Source organism: Hesperophylax consimilis, chromosome 19 (assembly GCF_061612785.1).
Source record: "Hesperophylax consimilis isolate HC1 chromosome 19, BYU_Hcon_1.0, whole genome shotgun sequence".
Lineage (NCBI taxonomy): Eukaryota > Metazoa > Arthropoda > Insecta > Trichoptera > Limnephilidae > Hesperophylax > Hesperophylax consimilis.
The window spans coordinates 6,795,121-6,817,365 of NC_142854.1; the positions used below are offsets into that span (position 1 = coordinate 6,795,121).

Sequence of the window (22,245 nt, forward strand, 5' to 3'; positions counted from 1 at the left end):
ACGATGTATATATCGAGCAGTGTATGTTTTTATTCATTTCTACGATCTTGCCGCGTCCACGAAGTAATACAATTTTCGATACATAACGAAGATCGTGCTGCGTCTACGCATTACGTCGATAGTATTGCGTCCTCGAGACCGATTACGAGTAGATATTATTTTATATCCATATCGACGGTCGTACTGCATCCACACATTACGTCGATAGTAGTGCGTCCCCATGGCCCATCACGCTGAAATATTATTATGAATACATAACGACGATTTTGCTGCGTCCACGCATTACTTCGATAGTACTGCGTCCCCGTGGTGGTTGAGTAAATCATCAGATTTGGCAACATTGTGTAAATTTACAACGGTGCCGCTTGACACTCAAAACTAAGAAGCGTCCTGCGTGGTTTTTAATGCATAACTACGATCGTGCTGCGTCCACGCATTACTTCGATAGTACTGCGTCCCCGTGCCCATTCGCGAGTACATTGTTGTATATTATTTGAGCGTTTGGTTGAGTAAATCATCAGATTTGGCAACATTGGGTTAATTTACAACGATGCCGCTTGACACTCAGAACTAAGAAGCATCCTGCGTGGTTTTTAATGCGTAACGACGATCGTGCTGCGTGTACGCATTACGATGGTAGTATTGCGTCCGTTCACGAATAGATATTATTTTTAATACATATCGATGGTAGTACTGTATCCACGCATTACATCGATAGTATTGCGAACCCGTGGCCGATCTAGATTAGGTATTATTTTTAATTAATGAAGACAATATTAGCGAAACTCAATCGAGAATCTGAAAAAGGCACTGTCAAATTTGGGACTCGAACCCAGGACCTTTGGTTTTCCAGGCCATGACTCTACCAACTGATATAATGTGTCCCTATCCGATTCGGTAATATTTACTGTAATATACTTCGACTGAGAATTATCAACAGAGTGGAAGTTACTCCCAGTATCGCCCGGGTGTAAGACCACCATTCAGAATTGAAACTTTGCTCCAAGTGGCTTTAGCCGTGTTTAGTGACTATATCTGAATAGTCAGGTACTTTCCCACCTTTGTCTTCCCCACCTTTCTCTTGCCCATCGCTTCCACTTCCCCACTTACCTACAGCCTCACAATATACCCCAATTGGGGATGCTATAGTCTCACTGGCTCCAGACTGGAGCAGTTGGGACTCTTGTGAGGAATTCACTATAAAAATAAAACGTAATCTTAATTTTCTTAACGCGTATCTTTATTGACTGCTATCTTTATGTATGATTGCAGGATTCAACTCGAACTAAATGCGTGAGCAGGTACCTAAGCGATTCCTTCAGAAACTTGATCAGGGTGCTTAGGGTGTGAACATCTTGGAATAATTATCGATAATAACATCAAATGGAAAAGTCAAATAAACTCCACAGTAGACAGAATGAGAAAACTCATCTTTATATTTTTTCGACTTAGAAATACTGTATCATTAAAAATACATAAAGATATTTATTTTGCACTTGCATATTCTACACTACTACAATATATGGAATCGTGGCTTGTGGTGGGGGGGGGGTGCATATAAATCATGCCTACTTCCATTTGCGACAATTCAAAAAATATTAATAAAAATTATCTTAAACAAGCCATATTACTATCCAACAATACATGTTTTCCAAGGTTTCCCAGTTCCCCCTCTCAAAAAAATTTAAGAAAAAAATACTCCTACATTAAGTAATAATAAATAATAATGATAATACTTGGATGACTTGTATAGCGCCGTTTTTGTGCAAAAACACCTCAAGGGCGCTGTACAAACTTATAATACATTTCTACAGTGATCTATGTTATTACTTAACTATATATGGAGAAAATATACAGTACAATACTTACCTGGTAGGTCACTTGAGATTAACACTTAATTAACATTATCTAATTGTTTATTGGCGAAATTTAGATACAGGATTTAGGACTTCATTGAAAAATTGAATATAACTGGACTTTCTCTTAGGATTGGTATATTGGAAGTACTTCAATTACATAAAGATTTCATTGAAAAAATAATATTCCACAATTAATTTTAAGCAAAATAATTATTTATATTGGAGGACTAACCGTACCACTAGTTTGAACTACAACAGCACAACATCACTATTTAACGGTATAATTTTTTTTAATAAATTACTCCTAGATATATCTGAGAAAAATTATAACAGTTACAAAAAAAATCAATTTAAAAATCTCTAATACCACCTCATAACTTTTCTTATTGTTTGATATTATTTATTTATTTATTTTATTTCAGAGAATTCAACAGTTTACAATGTGGTTCATTTATACATGTGTAATTTACCTAACTGAAAAACTAATTACAGATTACCTCAATATACTATTCTATAATGCATCTAAAAATTTAAACACTATACTTAAATTTATCTAAAAAATATTAAATTTATCGAAGAAAGCAAACACTTTGTGGCTTGACATTATACAAATGAAACAAATACTTTGTTTTAAACCACTTTATTTTAATTTATATTTCGTCGACCGGTTTGGATTGAACCCAAATATTGTGTTAAATAAATGTAAAGTGGTTTAAAAAGAAGTATTGTTTCGTTTTTTTGTAAAAAATGTAAAGTTATTCAAGAGGGAAATTATTATAACATGAGATTATTATAACAGGAGATTATTAAAACAGAAGATTATTATAACATAATACTACATAATATATGTCATTACATTTTATGCAGTTTAGTACACGTTTAATACATTATTAATTGAGTTTTTATATTTATTTTGGTTACATTGAAGATAGAATCAGAGAGAATGTTATTATACATATGTTGAACATATTCTTCTAAGACAAGAATTTTTATTTGAAATGGTTTTACAGTGTTTTTCTTTATGTAAATCGATTACATGAGCGTGTGTGCCGTGTAGGTACTTTTCAATTATTTTTAATAAACTCCACATATTATGTTTCTGCTTATCATTCCTAGGTATTATTTATAAATAACCTGTTTTATTACTTTTATTGTATTTTCTTGTAAGGTTATTAATAGTTTTTGTAATAATATTTGCAATATAAATATATCTAAAAATATATAGTTGTCTTTTCCTTAGCACAAGCATCTGATTTATCAGAAAAGTGATTGAAATATTATGTTGTAAATATTGTAACACTAAAGATGTTAAGAAATATAAATAAAAATATTTTTATTTTTAACATAATGATAATAATAAGTTAAGCTCATTAATTAAAATATTACAATTTGAGGTTAAACTAATTAAGTTAAATATAAAAACAGATATTATTATATTAAATACGTAACGACGGAAGTGCTGCGTCGATGGTATTGTATCCTCGTGACCGATCACGAGTAGATATTATTTTGTATACATAACGACGGCCGTGCTGCGTCCACGCATTACGTCGATAGTATTGCGTCCCCATGGCCGTTTGCGAATTTGTACATTTTTATGTATTGTTTGAGCCCTTGGTGAAGCAAAACGCTAGATTTGGCAACATTTAGTTTATTTACAACGATGCCACATCTACAAGATGCAACAAGATATTCATTCAAACTTCTCACTATCAATAGACAGTTTGTTGTCAGGTCTGGTGTGTTTCTGGATGCCAAAAAATAAAACACATATATAAATACATATATTTTTTATATACCGCACAAGAGTCTCAACCGCTCCCGTCTGAAACAGCGAGACTGGCATCCCCAATCTGAGTACTAGGGTGAAGGTATTGGCGAGGGAAAGAAGATGGGGAATAGAAATGTAGAAAAGTACCTGGATATTAATATCTGGTCACCAAACACGGCAAAAGCTTAGAAATAACGTTTCCATTCGGAATGGTTGTCTCACACCAGGGCGATACTGAGAGTATATTTCACTCTGGAACGTGTTGCAAAAACACTTTAAATTGTGTTTAATGTATTAATTGTGAAATAACACGAACAAATAAAAATTTATTTGGGCACGCCGGGTTTGACCGTCAGATTACGGGATTCGGATTGCGAGTCTTACCTCTCAACCACAGATGCTGTAATTAATTAATTAATTCACTATGAACGTGAAAACTTCACTAGAAGAGTAAGAAATATTTTGTGTTGTTTATTTATTTGTTAATTTATTTATTACACCTAATAGACTTTTACATTCTAGTTTAATAGTTGAGTATCGCAGTTATTATAAATTCTTCAAAATTAAAACAATAGAGAAAACAAAATAGATTGAAAAAAAAATGTTACAACGAAAGCGTAAAATAAAATAAGATACGTTGGTAAAAATGATAAGAAGTCTCACATAAGTAGATATTCAAAATAAACAAAAGATTGCAAAAATTAAAGATGTCTATTTGTCTCCATACATAAAAGAATTAAAATAAACAATATTTAAATTGATTATTTTTAAGGTGAAATATATCTCCCATATCAGAATAAGTCATGCAATTCTAAGGGTTTTTATAATATAAGGGGCATAACAACGGCCTAAATCGACCTTTTGAAACTCTCAAAACAAATCCAAGAGTTTTAAGGGCCTTATATACGGAAGACGTAAAAATGAAATCGACCTTCAAAACGCCATGTAACAAACAAATAATATACACTCGGACGCCAGAATAAAATATTCAGTATGGACGTGACACCTTTATTAGAATAGTCAGCAATATATGGAAGACGTAACAATTAAATTAGAGTGAACGGACGTGAAACCTATATTAAAAGGAACCTTCAATATACAAAAAATATACACCCGGACGTGAGTATGTACGTGACGCTAGAAATGTATGAAAGTGTAATAAACATCAAAACCTGCATTATTATGAATATTAAAAAAATATGATATCAGCGATTATCGTGAGTAAAACATAGTGCAATATTCACAAAAACAATCTAAAAAAAGAACTAGAAGTGCTGGACGCCCAAAGACGGATTTACGCACGGACGCAATAAATGTTGTGGGACCTATATATATATATATATATATATATATATATATATATATATATATATATATTTTAAATCTTTCTGTTTGTAAGCAGAGATTGTCACCTAACTAAAACCAAACGTAGAAGATATCTATTTTAATAATAGTTTTTTTTCCATTTTTGGCAGCAGCTTTTGGAAACACGTCCTTCTCGTTTGGTTCTAATGCTGCCACCTCGGCGGCCCCCGGAGGCTTTGGGGGCTTCGGGGCCGTCCCCGCCACCACCAACACGGGCTTCGGAGGATTTGGCACAACGGCCGTGTCCAGCGCAGGTAAACATATTTATTTATTTTTCAGAGGAGATTAAGGACGGGTTGTTTCACAGAATTTAAGTTTAAATTCAAGTTCTGTTATTATTTCACCATGGGTCTATTGTTTCACAATTCTTGGATAACACTAGAACTTGAATAGGACTTTCACTGAACTTGAATTTTAACTTTGAAATTTGATATATTGCTCAAATTCTGTGAAACAACCCGGCCTAAAAATTATATCATCAAAGCTAATGGACATATGATGGTCACATGGGTAAAAAATCATCATGGCATTTCTCCGCAAGGGTAGGCAGAGAGGATGAACTGCCAATAACTCATTTTGGTCCGGTCGGCTTGTTTGGTCGGTCTTGGCACACACTCCTTCCTTCGTACATCGTCTCATACATACCCTTCTGACTATCTACATGCCCCAACTCAAGTATTTGGTTCTCTTGATCGTCCTGTATCTTCCCCTCCATCCAGTTCATTTGAAAAGCATAACAACTTGACCTTATGCTTGACAGGTGATCTGTTTGGTCGGTCTTGGCACACACTCCTTCCTTCGTTCACGTTCGTACATCGTCTCATACATACCCTTCTGACTATCTACATGCCCCAACTCAAGTATTTGGTTCTCTTGATCGTCCTGTATCTTCCCCTCCATCCAGTTCATTTGAAAAGCATAACAACTTGACCTTATGCTTGACAGGTGATCTGATTTGAACAAAACCTAAAACGGGCTGAGAATTAACACTAAGGACGCTTTGTTTCACAGAATTTGAACAATTCATTAAATTTCAAAGTTGATTTTTAAGTTTTGTGGAGGTTCTATTCAAGTTCTTCATTTCAGCTTTGTGACACAACTGGCCAATAATGATATAATAACAGAACTTGAATAGAACTTCAAAATCAACTTTGAAATTTGATGAACTGTTCAAATTCTGCAAAACAACCCGTATAAAGTTTAACGGGGAACGTTCAAATGTAATTAACCGGTCAGCAACGTAAGCAGATATACACGATAAAATAACGATAGCAGTCAAGTACAGTAAGCGTGTTTACACGTCAACGCGTGTGTTTCCACAAAAATCGTCATAACTCCGTTATTCTTCTAGTGACATCCCTAAAACAAAAAGTAGAATATTCGTATTGAATGAAGCTTCACATCTCTATTCAAAGTTATCCATAGAAACCCGTAAAAAGACCTACTCAGTGGAAGCAAATTTTACCCGCCAAATCGTAAAACGACGCCAAGAAAGCCGTTTGACGTGCCGACCCGCCTCGCAAGTTTAATTATTTTTTTAAAAATATATTTTGTATGAAATGGTCAAAAAGTGAAGTGACAGAATTGTTTATTGTACATTTGTACGATGAAATAAGTGTTTTTTTTTTACATTATCCGTGATTTTAGTATCGTTTTTACATAAAACATTACAGGTGAGTCATTTTTACAATTTTTTCATGTTTCCATTCTAAATTTAAATATTTACAAATGTTAATATTTATTTATGATACAACAATTTGAAAGCCTATTTTGTAACCTTTCTAAAACAGTTTTTACTATTCGGCTCCGTTCAGTAATGTTTCATTTATAGAGCTTTGATTGTGAGGCGGTAATAACACAACGTTTTATTACCGATAAACGATAACGATATTATTAAGACATTTTAGCTTCAAGTTCGCGAAAAGTCGGAGGGGTTAATTCGCATTGTGGAATTAAAGGTATTGAAATGGCGTTTGGAACACCCCAAGCTTAGATTATCAGAGAATCCTACATGTTACTTTTCCACAGCCAACCCGACGTTTGGAGGGTTTGGAGCCCCTCAAGCCACGTCAGCACCCTCTCTGTTTGGGGGCTTTGGAGCCCCGGCAGCTACCACATCCGCCTTCTCCGGCTTTGGCACAAACACTACTGGTAAATATTTTACTAAGAATAATTATTAGATACTGAGATTAAGAATACCCTACTTTTTTTTTCTGGATAAAAATTTCCCCAGATTTAAAATGTCACTGAAAGAATAAAACAGTTTCTCAAATGAGTGTAATACAATAACATGGTGTCTGAAAACTCGTAGTACAAACGAATAACTGGTGAACCTACATTACAGAGAATAAAATTTTTCGATCTGAGAATTTTGTTTTTGTGCTTCCACGCATTTAAAAAAAAAATTAAACAGCTTTTTTCAATTTTAACCTGAAAATTTTCATCTTCAGACTCAATTTACTCGAAAAAAAAGCTCAAATCAATAAGTTATCCCACAAAATCGACTTTAAATGTGATGTAGATTCATCAGTTTTCCGCTTGTACTACATTTCCGGACATTCTGTGTATGTTATTTAACATTATAGATTTGATTGATATTATTTCTTATTTCGAATAGGTGCCTTTGGAGCACCTGCCACTACTGGTTTCGGCCAGAACACTGGTTTCGGTGCGCCAGCCACCGGCTTTGGCGCGACAAACACCGGCTTTGGCGCCGCCACCACCGGATTTGGAGCGCCCAACACTAGTTTTGGCGCTCCCAACACAGGCTTTGGCACACAAAACACTGGCTTCGGTGCGTCGTTTGGCGGCGGAAGTAGCTTGGGGGGAGCAAACACTGGGTTTGGCGGGACAGGGGGGTTCGGTACCAACTTCGGTGGAAAGCCGCTGGGTGCTCCGGCCGCTACGACCGGCTTTGCTGGGTTTGGCGCTAATATGTTCGCGCAACCGCAGCAACCTCAACAGGTATTTATTTAAATTAACTTTTTAAAGCTTAACGCTCCATTATTTAACTCTTTAATTGTTTCCTCATTGGTGAGGATTGTGACCCCACTCCAATTTCCCTGGTGGATAAGGCTCCTACACTAGTTCTGAATATAGATGGTATTTGGTCACTCCAACGCATTCTCTCGCAAAACACTATTCCAGTGACTGCGTTTCTCCAGGTTTAAGTTTTCAGTTTGGCGAGCAACTGGATATGTTAGTGTCTTAGGACAGTTATTCTAGTGCGCCTGGCTTGAAGACGTCTATCCGCTTCCTTTCACTTGCTTACGGGTCTAATGCGTGTGTGTATAAAATATGTATGTACGGACATTTGCAGAATATTACACCCAAAAGCATGGTTTTTCATCTTAGGAGGTAAGTTTTACCTCCGTTTCATCATCTAAAATTCATGCACTGCAAGGCTGTGTCTCCACAGTGCCAAAGTTGTCCACATTAGGGGTCCGTTTTTTTTAAATACATGACTGTCGCGGTCCGGAAAGTAAAAAGCCTAACAACCCCAAAGACAACAAAGTTTAATGAGAAAAATGTCATTTTTTGCTTTGGACTATTCGTCTGAAGCTTGGATTAAAGTTTGTGTAGGCTATTGTCATTAAATCTTGGAGATGTTCATCGGTAAGTCTGCCCCGGAAAATGCTGATTCACAAACATACGTTTACCGAAACAAAGTGAGAAGTTTCAAGGCTATTTCTTTTAATTCTGGGTACATATTTATTACCACAAACAAATTTTATACAAAACTCATGACAAGAAACTTCGATCATTTCCATCTGGAGAGCAGCTTTATTACTCCCGAAAATATTTGCAGTTTCATTGCTCCATGTGTTAACAATACAAAATATTTTGTGTTTCTAATACAAGGTCCACACAAAATAGGTCGGCGGTTCGGATTCAGACCGCTGTCCGTTATTTGGTGACCCCTGCTATAGAACATCTATGGTCGATTGTGAAGGAAAAAAAGATAACCACCAAGCAAAATTCTCATCGAAGAACTCATTCAAGTATGGCATCACAACCAAGAAATAAAAAAACAGCTGCAACTAACAAAAACAACTTGTAATGAACGTATACCTAAATGTATGATAGAGATAGCATGATTGTGCCAACTCGTATAAATGGCTTTGTCTGCGTTTGTTTTGTGTCTTTTTACCAGCAAGCTTCCTTCAGTTAACTTGTACCAGTATTACTTTAGTATTATCGTATACTAGTTGTACCCCGCCACGCGTTGCTGTGGCTCAGACTCGCTCTGCAGACAGAGAAACGATAGCGCATGTTGCTTTTACGTCCAACAGTTGGCACTGTTTTTAAAAAAGCATGTTTGTTCAACATATGGCGCTGTTTTTCAAAACAGCACATTTTTACCTGTCGGCGTAAAAAGGCATGTTTTTACATTGTCATAGATTTAAAAACACACGTATATGAATGCAATGTTGTGTCAAAGTTTCAAAGCAATCGGTAAAGAACTTTGGGAGATTTAGGGTTTTTATTTTTATAGACATACCCATCTATTATACTACGAAAGATCATCCACTAATCCTCTAGAAGAACACACAAAGTATAACAAAGAGGAACCGGTCCACCATAAATTGGTGCAGTCAAGATAACCACATTAATTTGGTACAAGCATGCCAACTAGGATTAAATTGCTTCTTAATAACAAAGGAACTCACCAAACACTAGATATAAACCACTATTGTAATTAAAGTAATTATATATTATTAAAGTTTGAAAACTAAAGAAAAAATCGTTTGATTCTAATAATCTGCAAACGTCTGTAGAGTTAATCTGTATTGTCTCGCAGCCCCAGGCCCCCAATCCAAATGAAGCCCTGCTCAGCGCCGTATTCAACGTCAACGTGTTTGGGGACGAACGAGATCAGATACTGGCCAAATGGAACTTCATACTTGCCAAGTGGGGGATTGGTAAGATATATCCGTATATATTTTGGCCATTTTAATGGTACAGTAAAGATTCCTTTTCAAATGAAATCTTGTGTTTATTTGGACTCTCTTTTTAGAATTTTTTTCAATATTTATGTCATCTCGTAATTATGCTCCTTGGCTGTGATTGGCTGTAGGTTTCGGCCATTGAGAGTTCACATTTCTTCCGCTGAGTAGTGGAGGGGGGACAACGTAAATACTGAGGCAGTTCTTTAGCGGTGGTCATTCTCTCGTCTGGTGGCTCCGGGTGAAGAGATAGATGTTTTTCAGAATCTGTTATTATATCAGCACTTAATACTCTTCACCAATTACATATGGCTTTGTATTAGATAGAGTTAATTTAAATAAATATCTTTTATGTGTCGGCGACACGGTAACTAAAGATTTCGTAGTCGGGTGTTTAGCTACGCCCTCTCAATTTTACGTAAATATCAATTTAATTTGAAAATGTTGATATAATTCTGGACAGCGCACTTGAAGTGAAATGACACTACAGTGCTCTATATAAATGCTATGTTATTACATATTATACAATTACATTAGAGTATGAAATTAACAATAATAGTTTTATCGCCCGCTACATGAATGGGATATGTAATTCAATTTATCCATGCTACTATATAACGGAACTATAGCAAACAATAGAATTAAAAAAAATAAGATAGGAAAAAAATGGATCAACATAATTAAGTACAGGAAATAAAGAAGAGAAGATTGTATACCTGCCTACAGTAGATAGAAAATAATCCACATAAAAAGTTAACTACAGATTATTAATGAAACAAAATGTTAGAAATTTCTTATTAAAATTTCAAAATATCAACTGAATTTATTTCCAAGCCTTTATAGTCTTTGGACATGGGAATGAATGAAATATGTAGTTTGTTTTCAACGAATAAACAAAGAACAACCCTGGAAGTCTCGTGTTTCGATTTGGTACTATCCATTAAGCTATTAACTAATTTATATATAAGTACCAAATCGCTCATGGTTCTTCTGAAATATGAAGAAATTTCCAAAATCGCTGACGCAGCAGTAGACTTGAATGGAGGTCAATCTTCAGCAATCGCGGTAGAGTGGCAACGATTTAATGCTATATAAGGCATTACCTCAGTTGTTTTCAGACTTATAGAATTTTATATATCTACGCTAAATACTTCTTCCGGCTTATAGTGCATAATGAAGTATATTTCCAGGCAAGGTGTACTACGCCAACAACCAGCCGCCCCTGGAGCTGACGGAGCACAACCCGCTGTGCAGGTTCAAGGCCATCGGCTACAGCCGCCTGCCCACACTCTCCAACAAGGACGGACTGGTTCAGCTGCACTTCAACAAGACCGAGGAGGAACTCAAGTAAGTGGCCTTGCACTCGCATATCTCTAACACGGACCAACAACCAGCCGCCCCTGGAGCTGACGGAGCACAACCCGCTGTGCAGGTTCAAGGCCATCGGCTACAGCCGCCTGCCCACACTCTCCAACAAGGACGGACTGGTTCAGCTGCACTTCAACAAGATCGAGGAGGAACTCAAGTAAGTGGCCTTGCACTCGCATATCTCTAACACGGACCAACAACCAGCCGTCCCTGGAGCTGACGGAGCACAACCCGCTGTGCAGGTTCAAGGCCATCGGCTACAGCCGCCTGCCCACACTCTCCAACAAGGACGGACTGGTTCAGCTGCACTTCAACAAGACCGAGGAGGAACTCAAGTAAGTGGCCTTGCACTCGCATATCTCTAACACGGACCAACAACCAGCCGCCCCTGGAGCTGACGGAGCACAACCCGCTGTGCAGGTTCAAGGCCATCGGCTACAGCCGCCTGCCCACACTCTCCAACAAGGACGGACTGGTTCAGCTGCACTTCAACAAGACCGAGGAGGAACTCAAGTAAGTGGCCTTGCACTCGCATATCTCTAACACGGACCAACAACCAGCCGCCCCTGGAGCTGACGGAGCACAACCCGCTGTGCAGGTTCAAGGCCATCGGCTACAGCCGCCTGCCCACACTCTCCAACAAGGACGGACTGGTTCAGCTGCACTTCAACAAGACCGAGGAGGAACTCAAGTAAGTGGCCTTGCACTCGCATATCTCTAACACGGACCAACAACCAGCCGCCCCTGGAGCTGACGGAGCACAACCCGCTGTGCAGGTTCAAGGCCATCGGCTACAGCCGCCTGCCCACACTCTCCAACAAGGACGGACTGGTTCAGCTGCACTTCAACAAGACCGAGGAGGAACTCAAGTAAGTGGCCTTGCACTCGCATATCTCTAACACGGACCAACAACCAGCCGCCCCTGGAGCTGACGGAGCACAACCCGCTGTGCAGGTTCAAGGCCATCGGCTACAGCCGCCTGCCCACACTCTCCAACAAGGACGGACTGGTTCAGCTGCACTTCAACAAGACCGAGGAGGAACTCAAGTAAGTGGCCTTGCACTCGCATATCTCTAACACGGACCAACAACCAGCCGCCCCTGGAGCTGACGGAGCACAACCCGCTGTGCAGGTTCAAGGCCATCGGCTACAGCCGCCTGCCCACACTCTCCAACAAGGACGGACTGGTTCAGCTGCACTTCAACAAGACCGAGGAGGAACTCAAGTAAGTGGCCTTGCACTCGCATATCTCTAACACGGACCAACAACCAGCCGCCCCTGGAGCTGACGGAGCACAACCCGCTGTGCAGGTTCAAGGCCATCGGCTACAGCCGCCTGCCCACACTCTCCAACAAGGACGGACTGGTTCAGCTGCACTTCAACAAGACCGAGGAGGAACTCAAGTAAGTGGCCTTGCAATCGAATATCTCTAACATTGCCCTATCCACAACTAAGCAGAATCTATACCACTTCAGCGTGTCAAAATGCATAATTTACAAATTTAATAATATTATTTTCATTACTATGGCAACACCGAGTAACACCAATTTATGAACGAATGTAACATTTGATTCACGAATCTGAATTCATTTTGGGATATGATAAAATAACAGCGAATCTATTTGAAAATGAATATCAACCGGGAATATTTTTAAATAAGACAAAATTCAAAACCAAGGGGTTATTTACTTTTATCATCATGTTGCTATATTGATATTGCTCAATTTCAGGAGTCAGCAAGCCCAGCTCCAGACTTCGCTGAACGCCCTGTTCGGCAACAAACCTAACCTTACAATTTGCCTGGAGTCGGTGAAGGCCTTGTCTGGAACGACAGCGCAGGCCATGCTGTCGGTGACGGAGAAGGCGGGAAGCGGCGCGGCGGGCACCCGGCTGCCGGCCTCGGAGGTGGCGGCCTTCCTGGCTGGTCCGCTGCAGCGCCAGCAGCTGGCGTCCCTCGGCGTGCTGGCCGCCACAGCGCACACCAAGCCCGACTCCAGGCAGATGCAGGAGTACCTGGAAACTCCGCCACCTGGTGAGGACTTAAATTAAATTTGGATGGCATCCATTAGTTGAAACCGCACACAGATTATCATATTATTCATATTGCAATGTCAGAAATTTATTTATTATTATTGTTATTTATTATTCATTAACGCCCTATCGGGCTTTTACAGAGGAATTGAAAAAACACATGGATAATAGCATAACTATATACAAAAAAAATAAAAATCAAATGCTAATACTAAGATTAACATCAAATCCAAATAACACCTGATATTGTAAATGAAGCTATGTTTCAAAAACAAAGTAAGTACATTGTATATTCATACAATTATTCATGTTTGTTGCAAACCAGTAAGACTGAAAACATGAAAATAATTTACTCAATAGGTATATAAAAAATAAATATATATATTTATACTTCAAACATCGTGTTATCTTTGGAGGTATTGTACAAAGGGACTTTACTAGAAATGTAATTTAAATGTGTGAATGTTTCATAATGGATAATAAAAATAATGAATGTTTCTAAATGGTATTGAATTTATTTGCAGGAATCGACCCCCGACTGTGGAAACAGGCGCAAGCGGACAACCCCAATCCGGAGAAATATCTCCCGGTGCCCATGGTCGGATTTAGTGAAGTAAGTTGACAAAACATCCAAAGCTGCGGGCTTGCATCAAGCATTGCCACTTCATTCCTCTTCAAATCGTCACGCTACACTCAATTACAGCTGTTAAACTGTTAAAATTACGAATTGTTAGGTTATTTCACCTTTGAATCACTGCTCTAATCTATTTTTAACCTCTTGACATATTCCTAATGTAAATCTAAATTTCACAGTAGCTTACAGCAGAAAAAAAACTAATAAATAGCTATTACCCTTAGAGTCAGTGTGTTTGTTTTTGGGAGAAGCTCATATGGAATCTTAGTAATCATCGTGTCTCCTTTACTCATAGTAAGAAATATTATCTAAATGGTCTTAGAAAGAGAAAACACCATGCCTTATATTCAATTCTAGGAGTTAACCACAGAATAATAAATTAAAATGTACACTTTCATGAAACCAAAGGTTCCTAGCGCTATTTAAGAAAAAATTTGGTACTTTGTGTGATATTTTCTAGGTAATTATTTTTATATGAAAGATATATACGAACAAGTGAGGTGACAATTTTAGTTCAGTGTTTAGACGAAAAACTTAAGATTAGCCATTTTTAAACTTTTTATGTTTGTCTTAAAAAAATGATTTAAAAATGATATATTTATTATTGTATGTGTGTGCCTGCAGATAAAGCGCCGCATTCAATGCCAGAGCGACGAGTCCCAGCTGCACGTGGCCTTCCTGACCAAAGCTGCCGCAGAAATCACGGAGCTGAAGGCCAAACACGCCGCCCTGCTCGCCGCCTCCGAGGTCCAAACACGCAGGCAGATGCACCTGCACCACCGCCTGCTATCCGTTAGTATACCTCACACCTCAGAATGTCTAGGCCTGAGGTTATCATCTTATTAGGTTTCTTTCGTACTTTAATGGTATTTGCCGGTTGTAAAAATAAGCACTGGGTGGTAATAAAATTTGCACACGATGAGGTAGAAATTTAACATGTAACTATCTATGTAGGTACTAAGTTCCTGTCCGGGATCTTTCGACTTTTTCTAAATTTCTAGACTTGTGACACTATGCAAATGTCATCGTGCAGATTTTAAATATTTCATTGTGATTGTGAAAATGTTCATTAGTGATTTTTTTGTTCATTTTTTGTAAAATTTAATTAATTTTATTTTATTCTATTACAATTTTGTTTTTATTATTACATATTTTGGCAGAATCGTAAAAGGAAGTATTTGTATCTAAATAAATAACATTGCAATTTGTGTACAGGTGGTGGTGAGACTGGAGAGCTCCCGAAGAGCGGGGGCGGCCATGTCCCCCGAGGAGGAGGGGCTGAAGGGGCGCCTGGAGGGACTGCACTCGCAGCTGGCGGCCCCCACGCATTTCAACGTGAGTCGCAACAATAACTATTCGCTTTTATGCTTATGAGTCTTAATATGCGTAGGCGCGCGGAGATATAAATAAACTATCCCTGAAATCAACGTTTTTTTTGTGCATTCACAGGGCCGCCTTAGTGAACTCCTGTCACAGTTGAGAATGCAGAGATGTCAAGCAACCACACAATCCTCTGATAGATACACTATGGATAAAGGTATGCATTGTTCGCATTCATTATGTTTTATCTATTCTTTGGATTTGACCAAGTCTCGTAGTTCAACAACTTAATTCAACTTCTCGGAGGTATCTGAACCCTCTTCCCGTCGAGGTGGGATATTGGCATCATCACGGCGCTCCATCTCAGAGTGGAATTAGGCTTCCTTCACTGGCCGCGGTCCCTCACCATTCACCACTAGTCCTACATCCTTTCCGACCTGCTCAAATCCTCTTCCACGCATTCTATCCCCCTCTTCCTCGGACTGAGCACCCGCACAGTCTTCATTTTCGGCATCTTTTTACATGTACCTCAGTTGGGCTGCTATTGTGTCCGAGTGAGTGAACTGTCATACAGCGCCATATCTTGCATCCATCGGATTTTCTCGTTGGATTGCTAGGATAAGATCGTCAAGACATATAAGCTTCTTAACAGGCACATTTGCAATTCTGATGTTCTGGAATAGATTACACTTTATGTCCCCAATAACGTCACCAGAGCTAGGCAGCACAGAGGCAGGACCAAGCTACCAATGAGTATGCCTTTTTACATGTACCTCAGTTGGGCTGCTATTGTGTCCGAGTGAGTGAACTGTCATACAGCGCCATATCTTGCATCCATCGGATTTTCTCGTTGGATTGCTAGGATAAGATCGTCAAGACATATAAGCTTCTTAACAGGCACATTTGCAATTCTGATGTTCTGGAATAGATTACACTTTATGTCCCCAATAACGTCACCAGAGCTAGGCAGCACAGAGGCAGGACCAAGCTACCAATGAGTATGCCTTTGGGAAGAATGACTACACTCTTAAGCCACCTTTCTTCTGAAGTAGACAGTTTTCATTTACTTCAAGATGACCATAATTTTTTTTTTTAACACAAGGCTGCGTCTCAACTGATGTTATTAATGTAATATTATGATGATCTGTGTTTTGTGAAATGTTATTGGATTCACTTTATTTCACAATATATAAATCAAATAAATATACATTTTACTGGTTGGCAACTAGTGTCAATAATAGTGTGCTGGTGAAATAGGGTCCTTACTATTAGCAGCGTGTAAAATTTTTTGTTAATTATGTAAAGTTAATAAAATGATATGTTGTTGTGGCAGGTTCGCAGGATGACATCAAACAGTTCCTGTGGATGCAGCAGAAGGGCATGACGCACCTGATAGAGACGGTGCACAAAGACCTGCAGCACCTGAACATCGTGCAGGAAGGCATGGCCAGAGTGGTGCACGGCTCCCAGTGATAGTGTGTTACAAACCTATATAACTATAGGTGGATAATTGTGTGAACCATTTCTATTTATCCCAAATACACAGTGCTAATGACGAGTGGGCTGTAAAGCACTGAAACAAACTATGTTTTGTCAGGTTAGGTTGTTTTAAATCAATTCAAATAATGGCTAATCAGCGCTTTCTTGACTTCCAGTGTCTAATCACTCTTCAATAAAACTCTGGGATCAAACAATTCACTGTGGAATTTTATTTGTGAGAGTTTTAATTGAGCTTGGACAGCCAGTCCAGTGCAGTCCCGACCTTCGTAATCTCTGTATTATCGACAACTCTACCTTACTGCTATAAGTGTCATCTATGAATAGCACCTCAAACTAATATCTAGGATACCACAAGCGCCATTTTGTTTACATTTAAAATGCTGATTCTTAGTTCTAGCAAAGTTGTGATTAGCTGAAAAAGGTAACAGTTGTGCTTTTAAGACCTAAAATCGGCGCTTAATGCAGACCTTTTAACTGCTCCAAACCTTTTTAACGCAATCTATCCCATCATGCGGCACTTTTGATACAATGTATATGTTTTAGTAAATATATGCGATAGCTCCTTAGAAAAGGTTAATGAGGGTCGGATAATTTTCACATTTTCTCTTTTTTAGATTTGTTCTGAGTTAAGCGATCATTATTAAAAAACATCCGTTCTGAACTAGATTTTCCGATCTTTCATCTCGACCCACAATTTGTTCCAGTAAGTGAATTGAACATATATACAGATATATGAAGACTATATACAGGGTGTATCGGCACGTACCCGACAAACTTTAACCAGCTTTTCCTTAGCACATTTGGAGTAAAAAATGTTATGGGCACTTTGCTGTCTGGTAACATTTTTTTTAATAAATTTACTATTCATATTTTCACCACATGTCACCAATGTTTTATCCTTTGTCAAAGTTTGTAAACCCATCTGGCAATATTTTGTTCGAGTTTCGTTGAATAATGTACGTACGTACCTACGTTGGCGCGCTTTTACAATCACAACGAAATAGCACGGCACCATTCGTCTCATTTTTAGCTATTATTATTTAGTGTGTACGAAAGAGCGAGGACACTTTTTGACACACTTGCTAATAACAGCTGTTGAACTCGAGAAACAATGCAAATGACAGTGACGGAGTGTGGATTTTTTTATTTATTTTTTGTTTTTAATGGAAAAAAAATGTTACCGGACAGCAAAGCGCCCATAACATTTTTTACTCCAAATGTGCTAAGGAATAGCTGGTTACAGTTTGTCGGGTACGTGCCGATACACCCTGTATAGACAATGCTCAATTTGCTCACTGAAACAAATTGTGGGTTGAGATGAAAGATCAGAAAATCTGGTTGATATTGTGTATGTGCAGTTGGGGGTGTTGCTACTGCAAATGTTTAGGTTACAAGTCATTGTCTTACTCTTGGTACTGTAAAGCGCACATGATACATTCATTAAACTTTTAGATTTCTTTAAAGTTATTTCTTTAATAATGGAATAACTTATTGAGTAAAACCAAATATTAACAATTCTCAAACAAAAAATGTGAAACAGAAAAGACAAAAAAATTTGGTCGCATCTGGGAATTGATCCCGGGACCATTGCCTTTGATTGCCGTTTAATCTTGCAATCATTCATAAAGATAGCAGCCAAAAAATATTCGTTGTTATATAGTTTTGTTCTTAGTCAAATTATGATACAATTAAAAATTACGGAAAATGATATGGTCGAATTAGCTCAGTGGTGAGAGCAAAGCCTCTCGGCAAGGCAATGATTCTGGATTCAATTCCCAGATGCGACCGAATCTTTTTCTGTTTAACATTCTTCATTTAAGGGTGGTTAGTATTGTTTTCAATGATTAACTTTTTTTTCTAAAGCATGACAGAAAACAACTGCTAAGAGCATACTTTCCAATAGCTTCTAAGCAATCTAATGTTTATGTAGATATTGCATAGGAACCTCACACATGTTAGAGTGTAAATATGATCACTAAAAAAAAATTTGTATACCAGTCCAAGCGAGAGATCGTACGCGACGTCATATACTGTCTTTTTGTTTTCATAAGAGTGTGAGAAGGTTGAGAATGTCCTACATACTAGCTGTCGCTGGGACTAGTATAAGTTTGTAATTTAATTCAATCATAAAGCAGAAAAGGTTTGTTCCACTGAAATCTCTAGAAATAGTGAGCTTTTATTTCATGAAATTTGCAGAACTTTATCTGTCTGGCATTTTATAGGTCAACACAACTACTTTTATATCGCAGAGTCTTTACCGTTGTGACTTTGAATTATCCATTTTACTAATAAAATCAAACGCCATATATATATATATTTTTTTCAATACTGAAAAGAGATTTGTACTTCAGTACACACCATTTTTATTCCAACTACATACATAGTAGTTGATCTCAGTTGAAAGGTCAAGAAACATTATATTAAAATGAAATAAATCTCTTACTAATATTTTCAAAGATTACCATTATCATAATTCATGCTTTTGTATATTTTGTAAAACTTATAATTTTCATTCAATATAACATTTTGTAAAGTGAAAAAATTATTTTTTAGTCAGAAATTTAAAATGTTATTATTTTTTTATGGTGACCGGATTACTCATCAAAATGACAATTCAACACACCTTTAAAAAGTGATAAAGTTGTGAAAAGTTATGAAACAAAAACTAGGTTAAATAGGTTACGTATGTTAGGTTTATATGTTAGTTTTTTCTTTGCTTTTAATGACTTTTTAAGGTGTGTTGAATTTTCATTGTGTTGAGTTGACATGGGACCATTTTTATAAAGAGTTTTGACAAGATATTGTACTTGCATCCTTCTATAAAATCTAATGTAATGTTAACAAATTACAGACTACTACTTTCCACGTGTTTATTAAATATTTTTATTAATGGCCACTAAATTGTTATTTGTTGACTACCTGTTAATAAATTTCTCCTTTATTTTTATAATATTATTGTTTTCTTTCTAATTAATAATATATTTCAACCACTTTCACCTATAAAACTGAGTAACCACTAAAGGATGAACTGGGCTCACGTACTTAACGTGTGCATTACTACGTTCCCAGTCTAACATCCACACTCGTCCTAAGCACGCTACGCAAATTTGAATTGAAGCATTGCGATGTCTAATTGATTTTGTAATTTATAAATCATCTTGTAACATCTTACCAAATCTATTGTTTATCTCAACAAATGTCAGTAAACGCCAAAACAAACATAACCTTAAAGGTCCTAAATCAACTCGTTGGAAGGCCTTCCACTAACGCCATCTTTCTTTCATACGTCCCACGCTGACCTGGACAGCGCAGATCGGCATTGGATTGGAGTGTCGGATTGCATTGCGTGTGACAAGTATGTTTCTGAAGCATCTATTTTCATATAAAATGAATGGATTATAAGTTGTCCAGATATCATAATGCAGTGCGTACAATGTGTATGTGGGCCCAGAGTGTCTTTACATTAAGACTATCACTCTATCAGTGTCACCGACAAGACGGCCTGTTCGGGCGTGTAATAGTAGAACCTGAAAAGCAAAGCCTTCCTGCGATAGTTATAGGCTGTGGTTACTCCAAGTAGATCAAACATCTATCAGAAAAATTAGGCATCTTAGTAAGTAATTTGAATCTCGAACTAGTTCTGTCGGAAACGAATTTACGATAAGCAGCAGATTTTGAACTTTTGAACGTACATTGTGACATTATTCTAGTTTTTCCTCCACGGACACTACAATGCCATCTATTGTGCATCTCAGCATACAATAAACATTTTGTGCACTAAATACATAGAGGCAACACAAAACTTTTTCTTGAGGTACCCATGAGGCTCACATTACCAAAGAATATTTTATTAAAAAAAATATTAGTTTAATGAACTAATAAAACAGATAAATGAAACATTATATCACTTATCCACTTATTCACTCAGCGGTGTTTTATGTTTAGCTACCTATTTGCTCAGGTTAATCTTCCCTTGCGCCCCCGAGGTGATATCTCACAAAAGTGGCGCTATACAAATTGTCCAATATTTAATTTTCCCATTTTATGTCCGGGTTAAATCTTCCCCATAGGAAAAACTAAACCCTTCCACACACTTTTCCACAAATGATCATCTAGTCCAGAGGTTCCCAAACTTTTTTTCCCCGTAGACCACTTGCCAAATATTTTTTTTCCGTAGACCCCCGGCCTGCCGAATATTGAATTTTCCTAAAACTATAACGTCCCATGTGATAATCATTTATTTTTTTAGTAAAAATATTCCCTTCCCTTGCCTGCCCAACTGTGGGTGGCGGTATAGTTGCTCTATCTTTACAACAAGAATTACACCAAATGAAAATGAAGCAGGATAAGCAATGTGAATTTCTTTCTGTAGCTGGCCCTACAGAACTGCCCCTTAAGTTCTTTGTCAGTGCTTATTCCGGTCATTTCTTCTTGTCACATGTTTTCCGATTCTTCAATATGCCATTTCGATAGTCAAAATGTCCTCAAACATAGTTTTGAAGTCTGTGTGAAGTACATTTAAATGTTGAACGTCATTATTACCCTGGACGTTTTTCAAAAACAAGTTGGGGAACTAGGAAAATTCGCAGCTTCCAATGTGCAATGTTTCGCTTGAATATATCAATTCTGACGAGAAAAGGAACGTAGACTCTATTTATATACCTCAATTAACAACTTTACGAAATATAAAAATGCAAATATCAAATAAGTAATTTCTCAGTCTATTATATTTGTGTTAGGTCTATTGTGTCATTAAGGAACTCCTAAATGTTGACTTGAGGTAAATGGGGGTCCGCTCGTATGTACCCCCATTTGAATCTCGTGAACTCCCAATTTTTTTTCTCGCTGACATAGACCCCCAGCAAGCTGATATCGACCCCTGGGGGTCCATATAGACCACTTTGGGAACCTCTGATCTAGTCAATCAACATTATGCAAGTGCATTATATAAGCAAAATAAATACAAAACAATACAAGAACAACACATCAACTCACCAGAGATCAAATGGGAAAATAATTCACCGACTCCAGATATTTTCATATCAGAGGGTTCGGCTCGGTAGAACTCCTAACAGGGCCTATAAATCCTACTGATCCCTCAACATAAATATTTCAAAAATCTTTCGTTATCCTACATGTATTCAAAATGACTGATTTTTGCATTTTTATATGTAAATTTTTTGATAGATCTAATACGCCTAAATTTTTAATGAGAGAGCTAGGTAGTAGCCGAAATAACAAATGGTAATATTTTTATGGTCTGAGTTATGGTGCCAAATTCTTTTTATCTCATTTCCTAAATCTGTGTATTTTCTTATTTTATCATTAACAGATTTTTGAATATTACAGGAATTTGGAATAGCGACATCAATGATGAAGTTATTTTTTTAATTTTGTCAGGTAAAACTATATCGGGTCTATTATGACTAATCATTCGGTCTGTTAGTATAG

The 22,245-nt window shown here is 37.5% G+C and overlaps 1 protein-coding gene across 1 annotated transcript in view; it reads left to right on the plus strand.

Annotated features, from left to right (window-relative positions):
* Positions 1-19,707, plus strand: part of Nup54 (nuclear pore complex protein Nup54) — a 44,338-nt gene extending 24,631 nt beyond the window's left edge. Inside the window, exons 2-12 of the mRNA XM_089642873.1 lie at positions 5,106-5,249; positions 7,024-7,146; positions 7,613-7,959; positions 9,797-9,917; positions 11,132-11,288; positions 13,040-13,341; positions 13,865-13,953; positions 14,599-14,766; positions 15,190-15,309; positions 15,424-15,511; positions 16,628-19,707. Of these exons, the coding sequence (XP_089498999.1) occupies positions 5,106-5,249; positions 7,024-7,146; positions 7,613-7,959; positions 9,797-9,917; positions 11,132-11,288; positions 13,040-13,341; positions 13,865-13,953; positions 14,599-14,766; positions 15,190-15,309; positions 15,424-15,511; positions 16,628-16,767 (1,799 nt within the window). The 3' untranslated portion in view covers positions 16,768-19,707. The remainder of the gene's footprint in view (positions 1-5,105; positions 5,250-7,023; positions 7,147-7,612; positions 7,960-9,796; positions 9,918-11,131; positions 11,289-13,039; positions 13,342-13,864; positions 13,954-14,598; positions 14,767-15,189; positions 15,310-15,423; positions 15,512-16,627) is intronic.
* Positions 19,708-22,245: the final 2,538 nt, after the last annotated feature.